Below are 17,680 nucleotides of genomic sequence, written 5' to 3' on the forward strand. Positions count from 1 at the left end.
GACACTGATGCTGATATCTATATACTAGGGGTGCAACGATACTCGTATCGATATTGAACCGTTCGATACAGTGCTTTCGGTTCGGTACGCATATGTATCGAACAATACAACATTTTTAATTTATTTGAACAACTTTCCTTCTGACGATGCTGTCTGTGTTGAGCGCTCAGTGGATCTGCGTTCGACAGTGCAGCCTAGGCGGAGTATGCGAACGCAGATTCACTGAGCGCAGGGCAAACTAGCGAGACAGAAGTTAAGCTCTCCTTGCAACATGGCAAAGTGAACCTCCCCCACCCTAATTCAGATGTGGCGTTTGGAACTATTTTGGTTTTCATGTGAAGTATGACCCTGAAGGTAAGCGCGTCATGGACAAAAGTAAAACAGTATGTTGGATGTGCCAGGCAATGCTCAATTACATTGGTGGGAACTAGTGCGTTAGCGCAGTTAGCTCGTTAACGTGTTGGCCGTCCACCCCCAGGCACGGGGCGATCCGCAGTAGCTCGTTAACTTGCCGTGTTGTGGCGTTAATGTCATTTCAACGAGATTAACGCTAACAGCACGAGTGGGAACACAACGAATATGACTGCACATTTACTCCGACATCATCCTAGTGCAAAGACAAGTGGAAGCAGACAAAAACAACAAGCACGCATGCTACAAACTTTACCCGAGTCATTTAGACAGCCGTTAGCACATGATTCTCCTTATGGGGACCTGATATGTTTAATATGCTGCTGAGAATATAGCCCAGAAGAAGCGTATAGTATAGCTTTTATTTTGGAAAGAGCCATTTCTCTGTAATAAACTCTCTTTTCCAAAGATGAGTGATTCCTCAATCAGATATATTTATCTTTTTTATTACTTTGTTGTTTCAGCAACATTAAATTTAAAAACTGTACTTTTCAGTTAAAATATATATTTATAATTTTAATAAATGACAAATTAAAAAGGCATGAACATTTTTTTTGTATCGAAAAAATATCGAACCGTGACACCAAAGTATCGAACCGAACCGAACCGTGAATTTTGTGTATCGTTGCACCCTTACTATATACATATAATTTGTCTTCCTCTTGGGGTTGTGTCCCATTTTGCATTGCATGGTGAGCAACAACAGCCCGCTGATTAGCAGTGCCGCCTCACAGCAAGAAGATTCTGGGCTCAAATCTGCTGGCTGTCTGAGGAGTTTGGAGTTTGGAGAGAAACCGAGAAGAAAGATGTCCTCCACTTTTCAACCAAAAGATTTGACATAAAAGGAATTCACTTTCGAGACATCTTTTGATGAAACTTTCATCAGACAACTTTTCACCTTTCCCTGTTTAAGCAAATATCAACTTTGCTAGATGCAAAGCTGTCTTTTCAACATCTTTTCACAGAGCTTTTGCTGGGTGGGAAGACACCAATTAGTTGGTTATTTCTTACTAATCTGTGCAAATTAGTGTTCAATGTAGAGTCTTTTACTGACACTTTGACAAAGAATTTATACTTGCATGTGAAAATGCAGTTAAATCCCTCTCACGAGGAAAGGTCATGGTTTTAACTATATTTATTTTAGCAATACCACCACAATCCATGTTGACCATGAGCATTGTGGTGTAAAAGAAAGTCTAGCCCTACTTTTGTTGTGAAACATTGTTCATCTGTTTGAGCTATTTTCATCCTTTGTGAGCTTACAGGAAAGCAGAGGTCCACTACATCCCAGGAGATGCTAAAACGCAGCATCACAAAGACAAACAACATCTGTTTACTCTCAAAACACTCTGTAGCAGAGCTGCTGCCATGGTGGAGATATCACACATGCAGGCTGAACAAAGCAGTGAGGTGTCTGTATCACACAGTGATCGCCAATCTAAATCGTGTTTTACAGAGAGGCCCTATAAGGTTTGCTTTGCTTAGAATCTATGAAAGTGACGGTCCTTTGTGAGAGTAGAGCCAAGCTTTGCAACTTGAGGATGCTTGCTGTTGGACAAAAGTTCTGACCATAAAATTTCTTTTGCTGAAAAGGTGGAAGAAGAAGAGAGTCCGGGTGTGTGAGAGAAACACTGATGTTTATTTAGAACCTGGCAGATTTCAAATGAATGTAGTTATTGTAGCTCCCCAGGTTATGATAATTTTACACTCATCACCTCCTGATTTCTTAGTGTTCTGCACAGTTGTCAGGCGTGCATATTTCAGAGCAACAAATGTTATTATTAGACAAAGATAAAAAATCAAATCATCATTTAAAATTGATTTTTTTGTGATCTGAAACGTAAGTTTCGCAAATATGCAAAAAACTAAGAAATCAGAAAGCGAGCTTGTTTCAGAAAACAAAAAACGTCACATAAACCAACATATGAATGCTGCCTCAAGCTCTCCGGAAGGTCCCTGAGGCCTGAACGAAGCAAGAAACAAAGGACAAAAGACAAAACAGATTTTTACCGGCTTCATATCAAACATCAGTTTTGCTGAACGCGTTAAGAACTTGACAGCACACATTTTGGAGGTGGTAGAGAAGGAAAAGACCAAATCCATAAGACCTTACACTCTTTTATACTTTCTTGATCCTAAAATATCCATGATATGAAAAGTAAACAACTAATCTTGAAAAAAATATTTTTACTTTTCACTCCTGCAGAAAGCTCCTGATAATTGCTCTGATAAATTGTTTGTTTCTTTGAGAGATTCCTGAATGAAAGTACCTATAGCTAGTTTGACACTAACAACTACAACAGCCACATTTTTTTGGAAATGCACCAGTGTGAAATAAACGCATTGCATCACAGAGAATACCCTGACAGTCTCTTGCAGTTAAATACATGAAATACAACTGTGTGTGTTTTTGTTGATGTGCCCACCCATAGCAGGTTACCACCACTGACACATGAAAGATTCATAGCAGATGTGACCAAAGCATCTCAGAACAGGAAGTTGTAATCCCTGGAGGCTCTGACACACACACACACACACACACACACACACACACACACACACACACACACACACACACACACACACACAGCCAGTGCCTACCAGACTGAATAATCACTGTTTTGTTTTATTGACATTTGGCTTGTGAATACATACCTGCAGACTCCTAAGATGGACAGAACAAAAACACACATTTGAGACCTCAGTCTTGATTTACAGAGTTGCACAATGTTGACAACATCTACCCAAAGGCGCTGGCAAGAGACAGAATTCTTCATGAGCCACTGGCTATCACACATACACATGGAAACACAGGCACTATACCCCTGTTCTCAGGAAACACATTATATCTTTCTAGATCAGTGTATTAGTGACTAAGTATGCATGCTCTTGCCACTAGAGAGACCATAAATGTCTTTCCTCAAAGCTTGCTCTTTGGGTGAGCAAGCAACATGCAGCTAGCTAGCTAACCCAGTGTCACTGACAGTGGGTTGGAGTAAATTAGTGCAACTAGTCTGACCTAACCACATGGGGTGTGAGAGCAGTCTGAGTATCTGTCCTCCAAATTCTGCAGCATTACCTGTCTCTCTCACTCACATTTTTGTCTTCTAGCTACACAAAAACAAGAAGGTGAGATAAACTAATATAACCCCCCCCCCCAGAAAGAAATAGAGAAAGATAAAAACCCTCTCTTTTAACCTCTATTTTACAATTTTGCAAAGACTCACAGTGCAACTGCATAATAACCAAGGCACCCCATCCACCCATGGGTAACTACTTGACAACCAACGACAAGACTGAACAAGACACTGACTGTGATGCACTTTACTCTGTAGTCACAAATCAACATTTAGGGGGTGGTCCTGAAGAAGCTCCGTTACACATGGTAATAATGCATCGGTTTAATTAAGAAGCTTGCTGATTTGCTTTCCTTACTTAAGATCGCTATACCTTCGTTGTCTGATAAGGACCATCACAGGAGGTAAAGAAGTCAAATTAGTAGGGTGTCTGTTTGCATTAATAAAAACACTGATGTTTAACACGAGTGCACTGCTAACATATTTAACTTTTTATTTGTATCATTTTATCTTATGTAGTGAAAAATATCATACTAAATTCCAAAGAAATCCAAAGGCTGAGTATCTTCTCCAGCATTCTCAGCTCTTCGGATCCCTTTCACTGTAACATTCACACAAATGTCGCTTTTGCCAAGGATGTATTTGTCCACTGTAGTGGGTCTAACATTATGCAGTTGTTTTGTATGTACTAATCTAGTCTTACTGTTGATTTAATAACATGAGCACTAATTCGAGCCAGCAGCATTAAAATCAAATCAGTTAAATGATTCGGCCTAGCTAAGGATGAGGAATGAAATTTTCATGCGATGGCAGAACAGTCAGTTGTTGTTAATGCTGACTAAAGACAGCAACCGTGTTGTGCTGTATTCTATATTAAATAAGGGAAATAAGTTTATAAACTGCTGTACATCGAAAATAAACATCTTAAACTATTATTCCAGATTAACAACAGAGACACAAATAAGCTAGCAAGCAGGGAGAGAAAGATAAAGATATAGCTTGATACAGCACGTGTTTAATGGGTTTAAGCCCATCAATCCCAGGTCAATATTTATTCTTATTAAAATTTTAGCAGAAATTGAAGTGGATGATGTAGAAATGTAACGAAAGCTGAAGCTCTGATCGTTCCAGTTATGTGGTGTGTCACTCACTGTGCAGTACACTGAAATGGGCCTTCATCTTGCTTGCTTAAACGATAGCTACTATGATGCTGTAAGCACACCAATAGTGTGTGACAACTGATGCTAACCTGACAGCAATATAGATTATATTCTCTGCTCAAAGCCTATTATTCTTATATCATTCAGGTACATCAATCACGTTTATGAAACTTATAAACAAAATATTTTGTGGAGAAGTGGTTGCTCCCTGTGAACTTGTAATCTTATTAGAGGTTGGTGTTTTGGGCAAAAGATCAAAAGAGGTTAAATCAAAATCCACAATCTCGAATCACAATCCTCCCCAAAGATTTCTGTAAGCTCAAAATCGTATGACTAGCTGTGGATGTGGCTGCCTAGATACAAAATCAATCACTTCAGCCTAAAGGTCCATTTCACTTAGGCTGGTCCTTGACAGGATCGGCTGGATTCCATTCTTCTGTGATGAAAGGCTCTGGTTATTAAAAAAAAACGTAGCACAACAGCTAAACAAGTCACTTTTACTTGTAAAAATGTATTGTTTGTTCAATCTCTTTGCCTCAGTCACACAATCACACCTGGTTGCTCAGGAAAAACGGTTGGCAAATGGTTGCTGGTGGTTTCTACCTGTCACAAAGAGCGCACTGCATAAAAACAACTGTAGCACCGTCCTGGTGGCAGCCTGTTGCAGCAGCTCTCTATGTTTGTCACGTTTTTTTTCCCTTCTATTTATATCTCTATTTCCACACTTCATTTTTATACAGCTGCTTTGTTGTCTGTTGTAGGTATGCTGCTATGACAACTCAATTTGGATTTTCATTAATTTTGATTAATAAAATTTCTGTCATCTGATTCTGAGTGTTTGCAGACAAGTTGGCATCTTCCATGCAAACTATCGATCTGTTTGAGACCAGTGCAATTACAAAGCGTTTTTTTCGCGCAGTAACATATACCTCTTTGTATCCAATTTCACCTAGCAACTGCAAGCAACCTCCAGCCAGGTACCACTCACCAGACAGTTGCGGACACACAGTGTGCATACAGAGAGGAAGATCCTGGTGATGGATGGATTGATGGATGGATGGATGGATGGATGGATGGATTGATGGATGGATGGATGGATGGATGGTGGAGACAAAGAATACTAATGCAATGCACAACATTGCAGGCACTCTCATCAGATGGTGCATATTAGAATAGTAACTCGTCAGCAGCATCCCGAAACAATAAAACAGCAGTCGACAGACAGCTTAGCCCATCAGTACACTGTTAAATTACAGCCATCAGCACCCCCCTCCCCCTCTGGATCTAAACTCTCATCTCTAGCACCAGGAGAACAATCTGCAGAGTAATTAGCCTCCACCAACAGACAGTTACAGAGAGAAGGAGGACGTTTGGCTTGATTAAATTATTAAACCACAAACAAAAAACAAAAGCAGCATCAAAGAGGCACTGCGGCTCTCCTTCAAAGCTCCTCGCTGTTCCCTAAATACAGAATACAGAGAACGTCTTCTCCCAAGCCACTAGTTGGCATAATTAGCTAAATGTGTGCGTTTGTGCACAGGTGTGTGTTAGTGTGTATGTGTTTGCTGTGATTGGACCCATTCCTCCAACTGCTATCTAAAATAACCAAGCGGTTAACAACAACACGATGCCAGGGACCCTCCTACCGCCACCCCTCCCCCACAGCAACAGACGCACACATCACACACGTCTACACACGTACACATTAAACAATACTCTAATTACAACATTTATAACTCCCTCTTGCCTCGCAAGTCTCCCCAACCCCCAACCCGCAAATCTGTGAATCTGGAATTGAATTTAGCCCAAGTTGAGGGCTGCGCTGGCATGAAAAGACTATTTGATTAGAACGGCAGTTGTTTCATTTGTGGTGCAGCAGATTGCAGAGCCTCTCTATCCGGTGTGCAATCTGTATTCATTACTCGGTGTAAAAGGATGATCCATGTCCTGACACCAGGCTCATCATTTCATGCAGATGCACAGCAGCTCCACAAGGCCCTTACTGAGTCCCCATAAAATGCCTCCTGCTGAAACCTCGACAACGATCCTCTCGCTTACTTTCCATCTCTTCCCTCTTTTCCTCTTTTCTCAATTCAGGCTTATTATCTTTCTCTGATTACTTCTTGGACTGAGATGAGCAAAGCTGGGATGAATAGAGGATTGGTTGGCAAGTTTTATATTTACAAAAACTTTGCTAATATTTACAGTAAATAGCACTGTGTTGGAAACTGCCACCGATTTGCATAAATGAGCAGTATAAAATCAATAAACACTGCAAATTTATACAAAAGTGGAATGCAATTACTTTTCAGAACATTGCATTTAACTGTGCCAATATAGCAGGTAAAGAAAAAAAAGTTCATATATTAACAACATTATTACAAGCCCCTCCAGAAGCAGTTTACAGCATCTCACTGCTCTCATTTCTCGTTCTGTTCCTTCCATGCCTTCCCCTTTTGCTTTTAATTCCATGCTGTGCTTTGCAACATTTTCTCTCCATTCAAGGACTGCAAAGACCTGCTGGCTCCCTGCTGCAACAAGCCTCTAAGTCGAACCTTTCGAAACACAGGCAGCATTTTAAACTGCACCATATCTGTGCTCTTTATTTAGCGGGTGTACATACATGGGTACACACAAATGGGTGTATATGTACTATTGGTGGTTAATTTATTCAGTCCTTTAGTATATACATCTTAATGCGTTCACCTCATTTAAACAGGCTGTGTGAACCAGAGGCAGTAGGAGACATGTATATTGCAATCATGGCAAGGGAAACTACTCCAGGGAGCATAGAGATATTTTTTTTACCGTTTTTATTTATTCTGTATTGTGGTGAGTTAAATGTAGTTTCACTGTCCATATAGTGAAGAACTGCAGTTTTAGATTATGACCCATGCTAGATATCTGCTAGGCTTCATCTCAACTAATTCAGTAAAGCCTAGCAGTCACTCAGGCCCATCAACACGTAGTAATGCAAACACTAAACCCTAATACAATTTAAACACCTTACTTATGACATTTTCTCCCCTTTATACATGTAACATAGAGTGAGATATTAGTTATTAACAAACCTTTTTTTTTAACCAGGCTATAAAGCTTCAAGGCTTCACATGGCAATTCAAAGAAGCTGCGGATCCACCTGCTGCAAATAAAATACCAAAAACACATTTTTGGCAGCATCTCACACTGTTGTAATCCTGGGTTGGCCAACTGATGATTATCCTGATGAATCACCCCATCTACAAATTCCCCTATGCCACTAAAATAGCTGACAAACATGAAAACTGAGGTTTTCCAAAAAATATTACGTTTACTGCCATTAATTAATATATTTTTGAAAGGAAGCCCTAAATGAGTAGGCTCACAGTTGAAACGGAAGTATTGGGCACATAAATCCAGTAATCCAGTTTTTAAAGGTTTTTTTTAAGTCTTTGGAAACTATGAGCTAAGAGCAATGCATAAGTCTCTGCTGTTTGAATAAAGAGAATCTAAACGCCTAATAAAAAAATGTGTCTGCTTTATTTCAAAACATGCCCTTAAGCTTTGTACCTCCTTTTTAAAGTGAATCAAGCTAAAAAATAAGGCAATGAATTTTGATAAGGAACCTTGCGTCAGCAGAGATAACCCAGGGAAAACTCATTTTGCTATCAGGAAGACAATTTGAAAATTCATTTTCTGCTGTTGTCATATCCTTTTGTCCATGTCATTATGAAGTGATCTGGGGAGCATCAGCTTTGACAATAAGGAAGCATGCCTTAACAGAAAAAGGTCGCTCACAAAACCCTACACTCTCTGACACAAACGTCTGATGCCTTGCATGTCTTTCAAAACCACACAAGTCTTTCCATAACTTCCTTATTGGGTGTGAAAGTAGGATCCTAAACTTTCTAGGCCCATGTGATGTGTTTGAAGTGAAATAATCCCTTTGGCAGAGTCAAATAGAAGCCAATGTCTCTCCTTTGGAGAATGTAAAGAGGAGAAGCTTAAAAATGAACTTTCAAAGAAGAGGACCACAACCACAGGACGCATGCCTATCTACCTAGTGCCATATGCTGCAAAAAGAAAAGGCAATGCAAAGGCATACAAATGAAGGGGGGAAAAAGACAAGCAGACCTGTTGACAAGCAGCGTTTGGAAGTTTAATCCTACGGCTGTGTATCCACCAAACCCTCCCATAAACAGACCCAAAGTGGTCCTGCCACAAGAAGCTGCCACCAACCAGCTGTCTGCAGTGCATGCTCATGGACACGCTACGCCAGCAGCGATTAGCCCATGTTCGTCCGATGTGCTCACCAGAGACCTGTCTATGCCCTTGTTCCACTGTCACTGCTGAAGGACATCACAACTTAGACATGACAGTGGGGAGATGCAAGAACTGCAGAGAATGAGACAGAAGCAGAATAGACATGGGAGCTGGAGGGTCCCTGAACACCTCTGCAAACCTGAGAAGACAGGGGGAAGCACAGGTGAAGTTCAATGTGTTCATCAACACAGAAATTGCAGCGACAGGCCTAAAGCAGGACACTGTCAGCAGCTGATGGAGGAGCGAGCGTCGTTAAAAAATCTATTATCCAGACTGGCACTGATGTTATAAACAACAACCAGCAGCTGACTTTACAGAACTATTACTTCTCAGAAATACACCACTCCTAATGCTGCTTCTGTTTCTTCTGTATGGGAAATAATAATAATGATTTAAAAAAACAATTAAAGTTCATCATATCCATTAGCCTGCCGGTGTCTACTCTCTCCTTACATTCTAGTGTTTCTCTTTCATTCCTTCTACTTGAGTCTTAAAGAGGCCATATTATGCTCCTCAGGGTTTTCCTTCGTGTAGGTTTTGTTGGGAGTCTGGGCTTTTCTACTCTTAACACATTTTCATATTGTTAGTCTGCCATTTTTACTTACTTGCCTGAGCTGCTGCTAAATCTAAAATATCTCAGCCAAGAGCACAGCACATCAAATGTTTTTCAAGCTCACTAAAGCCTGCAGCTCTACTCCAGCAAGAAAGGACACAGCACCGGTCCAACAGTGAGGTGAATGTTAATTTAATGTTCATATTTTATGTTTGACAATAGTAAAAAAAAAAATCCCTGACTTGTGGAAAGGAAATGCTCTTTTCAGAACCACTGGAGTTCATTCACAAAAAGAAACTTTCACCTCACAGAGATTGAGAGATGCTGGTCAGTTTGTGTGGCTTTTAGTTTGGATCTGAACTAGCTTATACGAGGGCAATCCCAAAAGTAAGGTCTCCTGTTGTTTTAGAAATACAAACAACTGTTTATTTTCCATAATATTTACACCATTTTAAAGCTTGAAGACTTATCTATTTTCCTACATAATCACCATTTAGGTTGGTGCATTTTTGTAGATGCTGTGGCAGTTTTACAATGCCCATGTCATAGCCGCTTGCTGCTGTCGCAGAATCGCCTTCCGGACGAGTGCTCCAGCGTCTTACCATATGACAAAAAAGCTAAGAGACATAGCAACATAACGAATGCCATAGCTTACTCTCTTGCTAAAGACATGCTACTAATAAACACGGTCGACAATGAAGGATTCAAGCAGCTAATTAAAGTAATGGATCCTCATTACCAACTCCTTGGACATAAACATTTCTCTCAGACAGCGCTTCCAAAGCAATATTAAATAAGTTAAGTCAATTTTGTCTCTTCTACTGTAAAATAAACTAAGATTTATTTTTAGAATTAATATTTTGTTTCTAAGTGGAACTGACACTTTAGTAGTCTGTTTTGTTTGTTCTATTTTGAAACTTAAATGCTTTAGCAGCTACCTTTTGTGTAGTTAGTAATATTTGCCTTTATTTTGCTTAAACTGAAGCCTCATTTTAAGTACATCTACCCTGTTGAATTTATTATGGGAAATAAATATTTAAATCAAAACAAGCAGCTGATTATTTCACATTTTACTTGTGAGCAACGGCACATTTAAATCTTACAAATATAGTTATTTGGCTTATATCGTGATATATATCGTTATCGCCTGAAATGAAAAAAGCATATCGTGATATGAAAAAATCTTATATCGACCAGCTCTACTTCAAGCTTTAAAATGATGTAAATATCATGGAAAATAAGCGGTTGTTTGTATTTCTAAAACAATAGGAGGCCTTACTTTTGGGATTGCCCTCGTACGACAACATAGCTACATAACAAATCAAGTTATCACTGGAACAACAACTTCTATGATCAGTAAAATAGCTTATACACCAGTCAAAGTGAAAACACAAGCAATGTATCCAGGAGGAGGTCCTTAAAGTGAGACTTTGAACAAGGACTTCTGAACCACTGAAGAAATGTTTCAATAATGTAAGCTTATTAATAAAATACAGTACAGCAGGGACAGAAACGTAGCACTGGTAAATAAGCATTAGCGAAACAAAGTCATTAATGGCGTGGTGAGAGTTTTAACATCCTATTTAACTTTTTACTTCTCCCGTGACAAATTGCATAACATCACTAATTTGAACAGGTGAGCATTGTCTGAAAAAGTAAAGTAATGATGGCTCTTTGGGGAGTCTATATAACACATGGCCTATTCTTCTTCTGTTCATCCTCTTTCCTGATTATGGAGAGTAACTGCTCTACACTGTGCTTTCCTGGGACAAGTGAGGCTTACAAATCACCCCTGCAGCAGTTGGAGGAGTTGAAGGCGCTCGGTGCAAGGTTTTACTGCCTGTCTTCTATGAATGGCTCCCTTAAGGCTCCTATGATAATAGCTCACAGCCGTGCCCTTCACGGAACCTGACATCAAGTACACCCCTACAGCTGAATGGGAAAGCATATCAACTTAGTCAATGGAGTTTCATATCAACTCACCCACTGGTTTCTGATGGTAACATAGGCAGAAACTGGAATGAAATCGTGGTAGCTAGAAGTTACATATCAGGTAGAAATTCACTCAGTATGAAACTTTTTTCAAAGGTCCTATCTCACTGGCTTCTTGCAATTTTTACTTGAAGAAGACTCCATACATCAGACAACTTTGATTTTAACTCAGTTTACTTAATTCCATATGTATTGTATAATTTCTTTTCTCCTTTTCCCCCTTACTTGCTTATTATTAGTGAAAACAAAGACAGCAGTTACTAGTCTCTGATCTTGTATGTTAAAGTAAATTAAATTTCATTTTAGAATAAGGGTAAGGTTAAAGCCTCTTTTGTGGGTGCTCATTTTAATATAAGCAGGAAATTAAAACTTAATTTAAATCACGTGAAGCTTTCATACAGGTCATAGTAAGTAAGGGCTCGTGTCGTTTCATGTGTTTCAGTAATACACAAACTTTGTACTTTTTGCTTTGAGAAGAAAACAATTTTTGTGCACCTCTCCTGAAAAATTAACACCGCTTCAAACAGTCACATGGCCCACTCATTGCCACCAACATAACCAGAATTGGTCTTAACTTTCAGAGGTAAGTGAGTGGTTCGATAACCACACAAAAAGGAAGGACATACAAAAAAAGAGACATTCATCCATCCGGCCATCCATCATAACCGGTGCTACGGTGAAGCCAATTTCCACAAAGCTGCTAAGCTGATTGAGGCAGACCAAATCTGTTTCACCAGCTTACATTCCTTCAAAATGGCCATCTCACTTCCAATATCACGGGCTTTTACTGTTCCCCATTCCCTTGGCTCAGGCTGAGAGTTAGCAAGGCTTAGCTGGATGAAACACTCCAACAGCCCAGTTCTTCCCTGGAACCCACTGATATCTCTATAGCACAGCCTCTCCCCCATACTATAGCTGCACTTAGCTGGTTTATTTACTCATGCTATTATTCTTTCTCTATTAAATTTCTCAGCTTTATTTTTTTTTTTTGCTTCATGTCACAACAATATTGCAGTCATTAGTATATAAAGTAAAGATTTATGTGAATTCTGATGATTCCAGGCACACAGACACAATCTAATCACACTGCCTGTGTATACATACGCACACTCTGACAAAATGCACAGGCAGCACTTAACCACAACACCTTCCACTGGAGTAGATTAAATTCACACAAGACCTTTTTTGAAGAAGGAAATTGGACAGATAAGAAACCGTTTTTTAATGAAAAAACGCTTTTGAGGGGGTCTATAAAGAAAGATCGAGCAGGGAGGTGCAATAGGGATAGATGTTCACCTGTTTTTGTCACCTCTGTGCCTGCTGCATGCATGCACCACAATATACAGCATATTATTATCTATGATATTTATAAATCTCCAGTCATTACAGTGTCACATTTCCCTTCCCTGTCCCTTTCTCTCTGTCACTGTCTCACACATTTTCTGTCATTTGGCCACAACAGCAAATATCCTATTGGCCCAGGCTGCAGGTGCTGGTCTATCTGGTCCTGGGATCGATCCGGCTCCAAGCCGAGGCCTCCCATTCATCTCAGTGCCATAAAATGTGATTAGTGCTGACTACAGCACTGCGGGGAGATGGGCTGATAGGCCTGATAGCCTCAGATAGACTGGGCTGGACAAGCTACAGGAAGACAGCAGCACGCTGTGGATCCCTCCTTGCCATTCTCTATGTTTTACTTTCCTTTTTTCCTTCCATTGTCACTTTACATTTGCTTTTTCCTCACTATCGTTTTGCCAGTCTCTTTGCTTCTTTCTATCTAATCAACTCTGTCTTTATATCTAGCTGTCTCCAGACTGTCTGTTTCTTTACTTTATCTCATTTTTTTCTACACCTGACAAGTACTGCTGTGCTGTGCACAAATTACACTGCAGCAGTCAAACTTGAATGCCAATATTGTCAGTTTTTCCTTCTTTTTATTCTGCAATGTTATATTCAAATGATACAACAAGCCTTCATCCCCTTAAGCCACACACGATGCACACACACGTGGTGTATCTCTTTGCCATGTGACCACGTCTGTCAGCCAATCACCAGCTCCAAGCTTGCCAGCGGCAGGAAGTTTGGAGGCTGTGACAAGAAGTGAGGTAGTAAATTGAACATTACCTCTACCACTAGCTCTGAGGGGGGAAAAGTTTCAACTTTCAAATGAAAAATGAAGTATGTAAGATTCAGGGAAGTATTGCGACAGATTACGCTGCACATGTTTAGGTGTGGACAAATGATAGAATATGACATATAATTGTGGATGGAAACTGATAAGAATTTAGCATTTCAGACTGCATTATCAATATCACCTATCAATTCAGTTCCTTATCGATTCTCATTGGTCTCTCATTCGCTCGGCTTTGAGAGTCACCGCCATCACTAAGCAGCATATCAAAGACATTACATCTGTGTAAACTAACTGCATGCTGTATGGTCAAATGTTTCTGAATGCTGGAGGTATTTTCCCTCTTTGTTGTGATCAGTGTAATGTGTAATGTATTACACATATTACACAGAATACTTTTTTTAAAAGTAATGCAGTACTTTACTCAATTACTCCCAGGGGAAAGTAATTTGTTATACTATTACACTGTAAACCTGCAGTCTACAGCCCCACACACCATCACAAATCCCTATCCTAATAAGAGTACATATATGATCTTAATCTTAGTATTTAGGTAGGAACAAAAAGCCGCCAGCGCCAAGCAAAGGTGAAATCCGGCCCACAAAGACTTTAAAGGGATCGCCACAGCAATTCTACTTTAGAAACATGAACAAGTAGAATCGAGGCTGCAGCTTCATCACTGCCTTTGTTACCTGTTAAAGTTTAGGGTCTGGCTGCTGGGCCGGTCAGCATTCACTCAACTATTAGGAACCCTCCCTCGTGCTTTACTCTCGCGCTGCTCCGTGTGGCAAATCGAGCGCACCTCTCTGCATTTCGAACACGTGTCACAACAATTAAGAGGACCCGAGGGAAGCTCGGAAAGCTAAGCAGAAGTTATTTGGAGAGGAGAGTGACTGCCGTTGGTTGAAAAGAGAGGTAAAAAAAAACTTCAGTGGTGTGGAAACATAATGGGTTCGCGGAGTCAGACATAGATCAAGTAGACATAGTGTGTAAACTTTGCTACAGTGTCGTAGCTGCACCACAGAGCAACACTGCAAAGTTCACTAAACATAGATGTTTACATTTTTCATTTATTTTTTATATTGCAAACATTTGCACTGTTATCAGTATTTGCACACTATTTTATATTATTTTTTGACAATCTTTAAAGTCATTATCCAATACATTGTTATTGTTAAATAAATATCGCCAAATAATCGAGATCTCAATTTCAGTGAAAATAATCGTGATTATCATTTTTGCCATAATCGAGCAGCCCTAGATATATGTAATATTAAAGTAAGAAGAGAAGTTGATAGTGATGCAAACATTGCTGTAAGTTTATAGTTGTTTGAGTATACACCTAAAAAAAAAATCTACATTAACCCTTTCATGCATGATTTATGACAACCTCAATCAGGATTTTTTTCCTCATATATTTATTCATCTTTAGGCATAAAAAAAGATTTTTGAACTTTTTTTTAAAAACGTGTACTATTTAAAGAGTTTTTTACAGGTGGACAACACACGTTTTGACAGTATGGAGTGGCACATCAGTGTCCAATATGTGCAAGTATACCATCAACACTGACACAAATACAAGAAAACAGCCTTTGAATAGCTGTCCACTATAATGACCACTATGTGTGAAAGGGATAAGTTAGATAGCACTGTCTATTCTAAATTAATTAATAAGTGAAGACGTGGGTACATACAGAGACAGCCAGCAAACACACTAAAAGGCCAAAGCACGCTAACCTGTGTCTCTCGGACATTCTCCACAGTGAAGTTAAACCACACTCTGAATCGGGGGTTGCAGGTGTCAGGCCGGATGAAGAGATCAAATTCAAACTCACTGATGTAGTCAACACGACCCAGGTTCCCTGAGGGGAAGAAAAAAACAACTTAAATTGGCATGTTGTAGAACTGATCAGTGATTCGCTTCTTCAGTATTGCTAAATCCTCTCATTCGATATACACAAAACTTTACAGAAAGACAGGCAGGCAATCCCAAGACAAGATAATGCTGTAGAACAGCTCCTTTTAAATCTAAGACGTGCTTTTAAAGACACGTGTTCACATTAAATGTCATGCAGACACACAGGCCAACCTGTTTTATTAACAGCCACCCAAATATGCATATTATGTGACCAAGTCAAGGTTTCCTATTCCTCAGTGAATTTATGGCAGCACAATAGCAACACTGACCATCATATATTGACGTTCTATTTGTTCTGCTACTGTACAATAGCAGAGTGAGTGAAATCTTTTCTCAGTGTAGAGCTGCTTGAAACATTCACAGCATCTGGATCAAAGAAGTGATCAATTGTGGAAGGAAGGAGTGTCGTAGGCTCTTCTTGTGCTGAGAAAACAGCTGGCTCTGTATCATAAACACCTCGGCAACAATTTTTACAAAACTGATGCACTGAAATTGACAATCACAAGTAGGGCTGGGCCATATCATACCGTTCACGGTAATACCGGTATAATGTTGGGCAACGATAAGAAAATGAAATATCGCGATAGAATATGGGTAAAATGTGCATGTGCAGTGCTTTTGTTTTCATATGCATATGGCCTAAAAAGCATGGCGGCGACGGAGAATGAGAAGGGCGAATTGTTGAATGAAACAGGTGAACCAGAACTGGTTTGTAAAAATGCTGCAACTTCAGTGGTGTGGAACTGGTTTAGCTTTTGTCTGTCAGATACACAACAAAGCACTATTTTTGGTAGGGCATGCTAGCGGGCCGTCGTTATTACCGTGTTTTTTGGAAAATACGGCACACTTAAAATCAATCCTTTTTTCTGAAAATCGACAGTGCCCCTTATAATCCCGTGTGCCTTATGTATGAATTCTGGTTGTGTTTACTGACCTCGAAACGATTGCTAAGCTATGAACCCGCACTGCTTGATGGATTGTCGGAGCATTACGGCTATCGTTGGCAGGAGCCTCGCGGAGTGAAACGTACTGTGCTTCAACATAATATTACCGTATTGTGTGTGTATAACCTCTTTTTAAGTTTTGTGGATATTAAACATGGTTATGCTGAGGATATGTTGGCCAGTTTCCACTGGAAATGCCTTTCGGTTAAACTGTCAGCAAGGAATTTGCATTTGCACTGTTAAGTTTTTATATAACTAATGCACATAAAAAACAGCTGCTTGTTTACGTGAAAATACGTTGATGGGTTTTTTTGCACTAACAAAGTTGTAGAGTTGTAAAGTATTTTGTCTAGTGTCAATTATATTGTCCGTTATCGCAAATTTTCAAATGTATATCGTGATAAATATCTTTGGTCATATCACCCTGCTCTAATCACAAGGTAGTCTATGGTCTTAACAAAACCCTCTCAGCATCAGAGACTCAACAGCAGCTATACTATGACGTAACTATGAGTTAATGTTAGAGTACAGATGAATTATGAAATCAACTGCTTGTTCATCTGGTTAAGTTTAATTCTGAATGTTTCTTATGAAAGTTCTCTCTCTCTCCTGCTGAATAAAAGTAAATATCACTGGAATCCACTCTGCCTGACAAAGCAGCAGGTCGGACTACGCTCCGTATTTTTCTGCAGCCAAACCAACTTAATGCTCAAGTAGAATTACTCTCAGACATTTACTGCCATAGGTATGAGAAACAGAAAGACCACAGGGTGTTCAAGCAATCCATATTTGACACACAATATACTATTCACAGCAAAATTAATAAGAATAAAATACATCCATATGATCAGTGAAATATAATTAATCCACTGGGAAATATGTTCCATATTCCAATTCTCACAGCTGTCTTTAAGCTGGGTGGGTAGTAGCTGATTATAAGACAGGCTTTCTAAATATAGGGCTCATGTTTCTATTCTAATTCATATCTGCACACATTAATTGGAAACCCTTATGCACAAATTATTGGCTGCCAGTGTAAAAGCTAAAAAAAGAGCTAAAAGTCTGTTAGTCTTCTCAATAATAATAATGACTATATAACAGTTTATTCTTAACTCAATAAATGTGACCAATCATCTCTGTGATTTTAAGTATTAGAATGTAGTGCAGCATACGAGCAACAGCTGATCAAGTT

General features: G+C 39.5%; 1 protein-coding gene across 1 annotated transcript in view; it reads right to left on the reverse strand.

Annotated features, from left to right (window-relative positions):
* agbl4 (AGBL carboxypeptidase 4) overlaps positions 1-17,680 on the reverse strand; it is a 351,159-nt gene that overhangs the window by 295,345 nt on the left and 38,134 nt on the right. Inside the window, exon 3 of the mRNA XM_026157910.1 lies at positions 15,364-15,488. Within this exon, the coding sequence (XP_026013695.1) occupies positions 15,364-15,488 (125 nt within the window). The remainder of the gene's footprint in view (positions 1-15,363; positions 15,489-17,680) is intronic.

This window comes from Astatotilapia calliptera, chromosome 23 (genome assembly GCF_900246225.1).
Source record: "Astatotilapia calliptera chromosome 23, fAstCal1.2, whole genome shotgun sequence".
Taxonomy (NCBI): Eukaryota; Metazoa; Chordata; class Actinopteri; order Cichliformes; family Cichlidae; genus Astatotilapia; species Astatotilapia calliptera.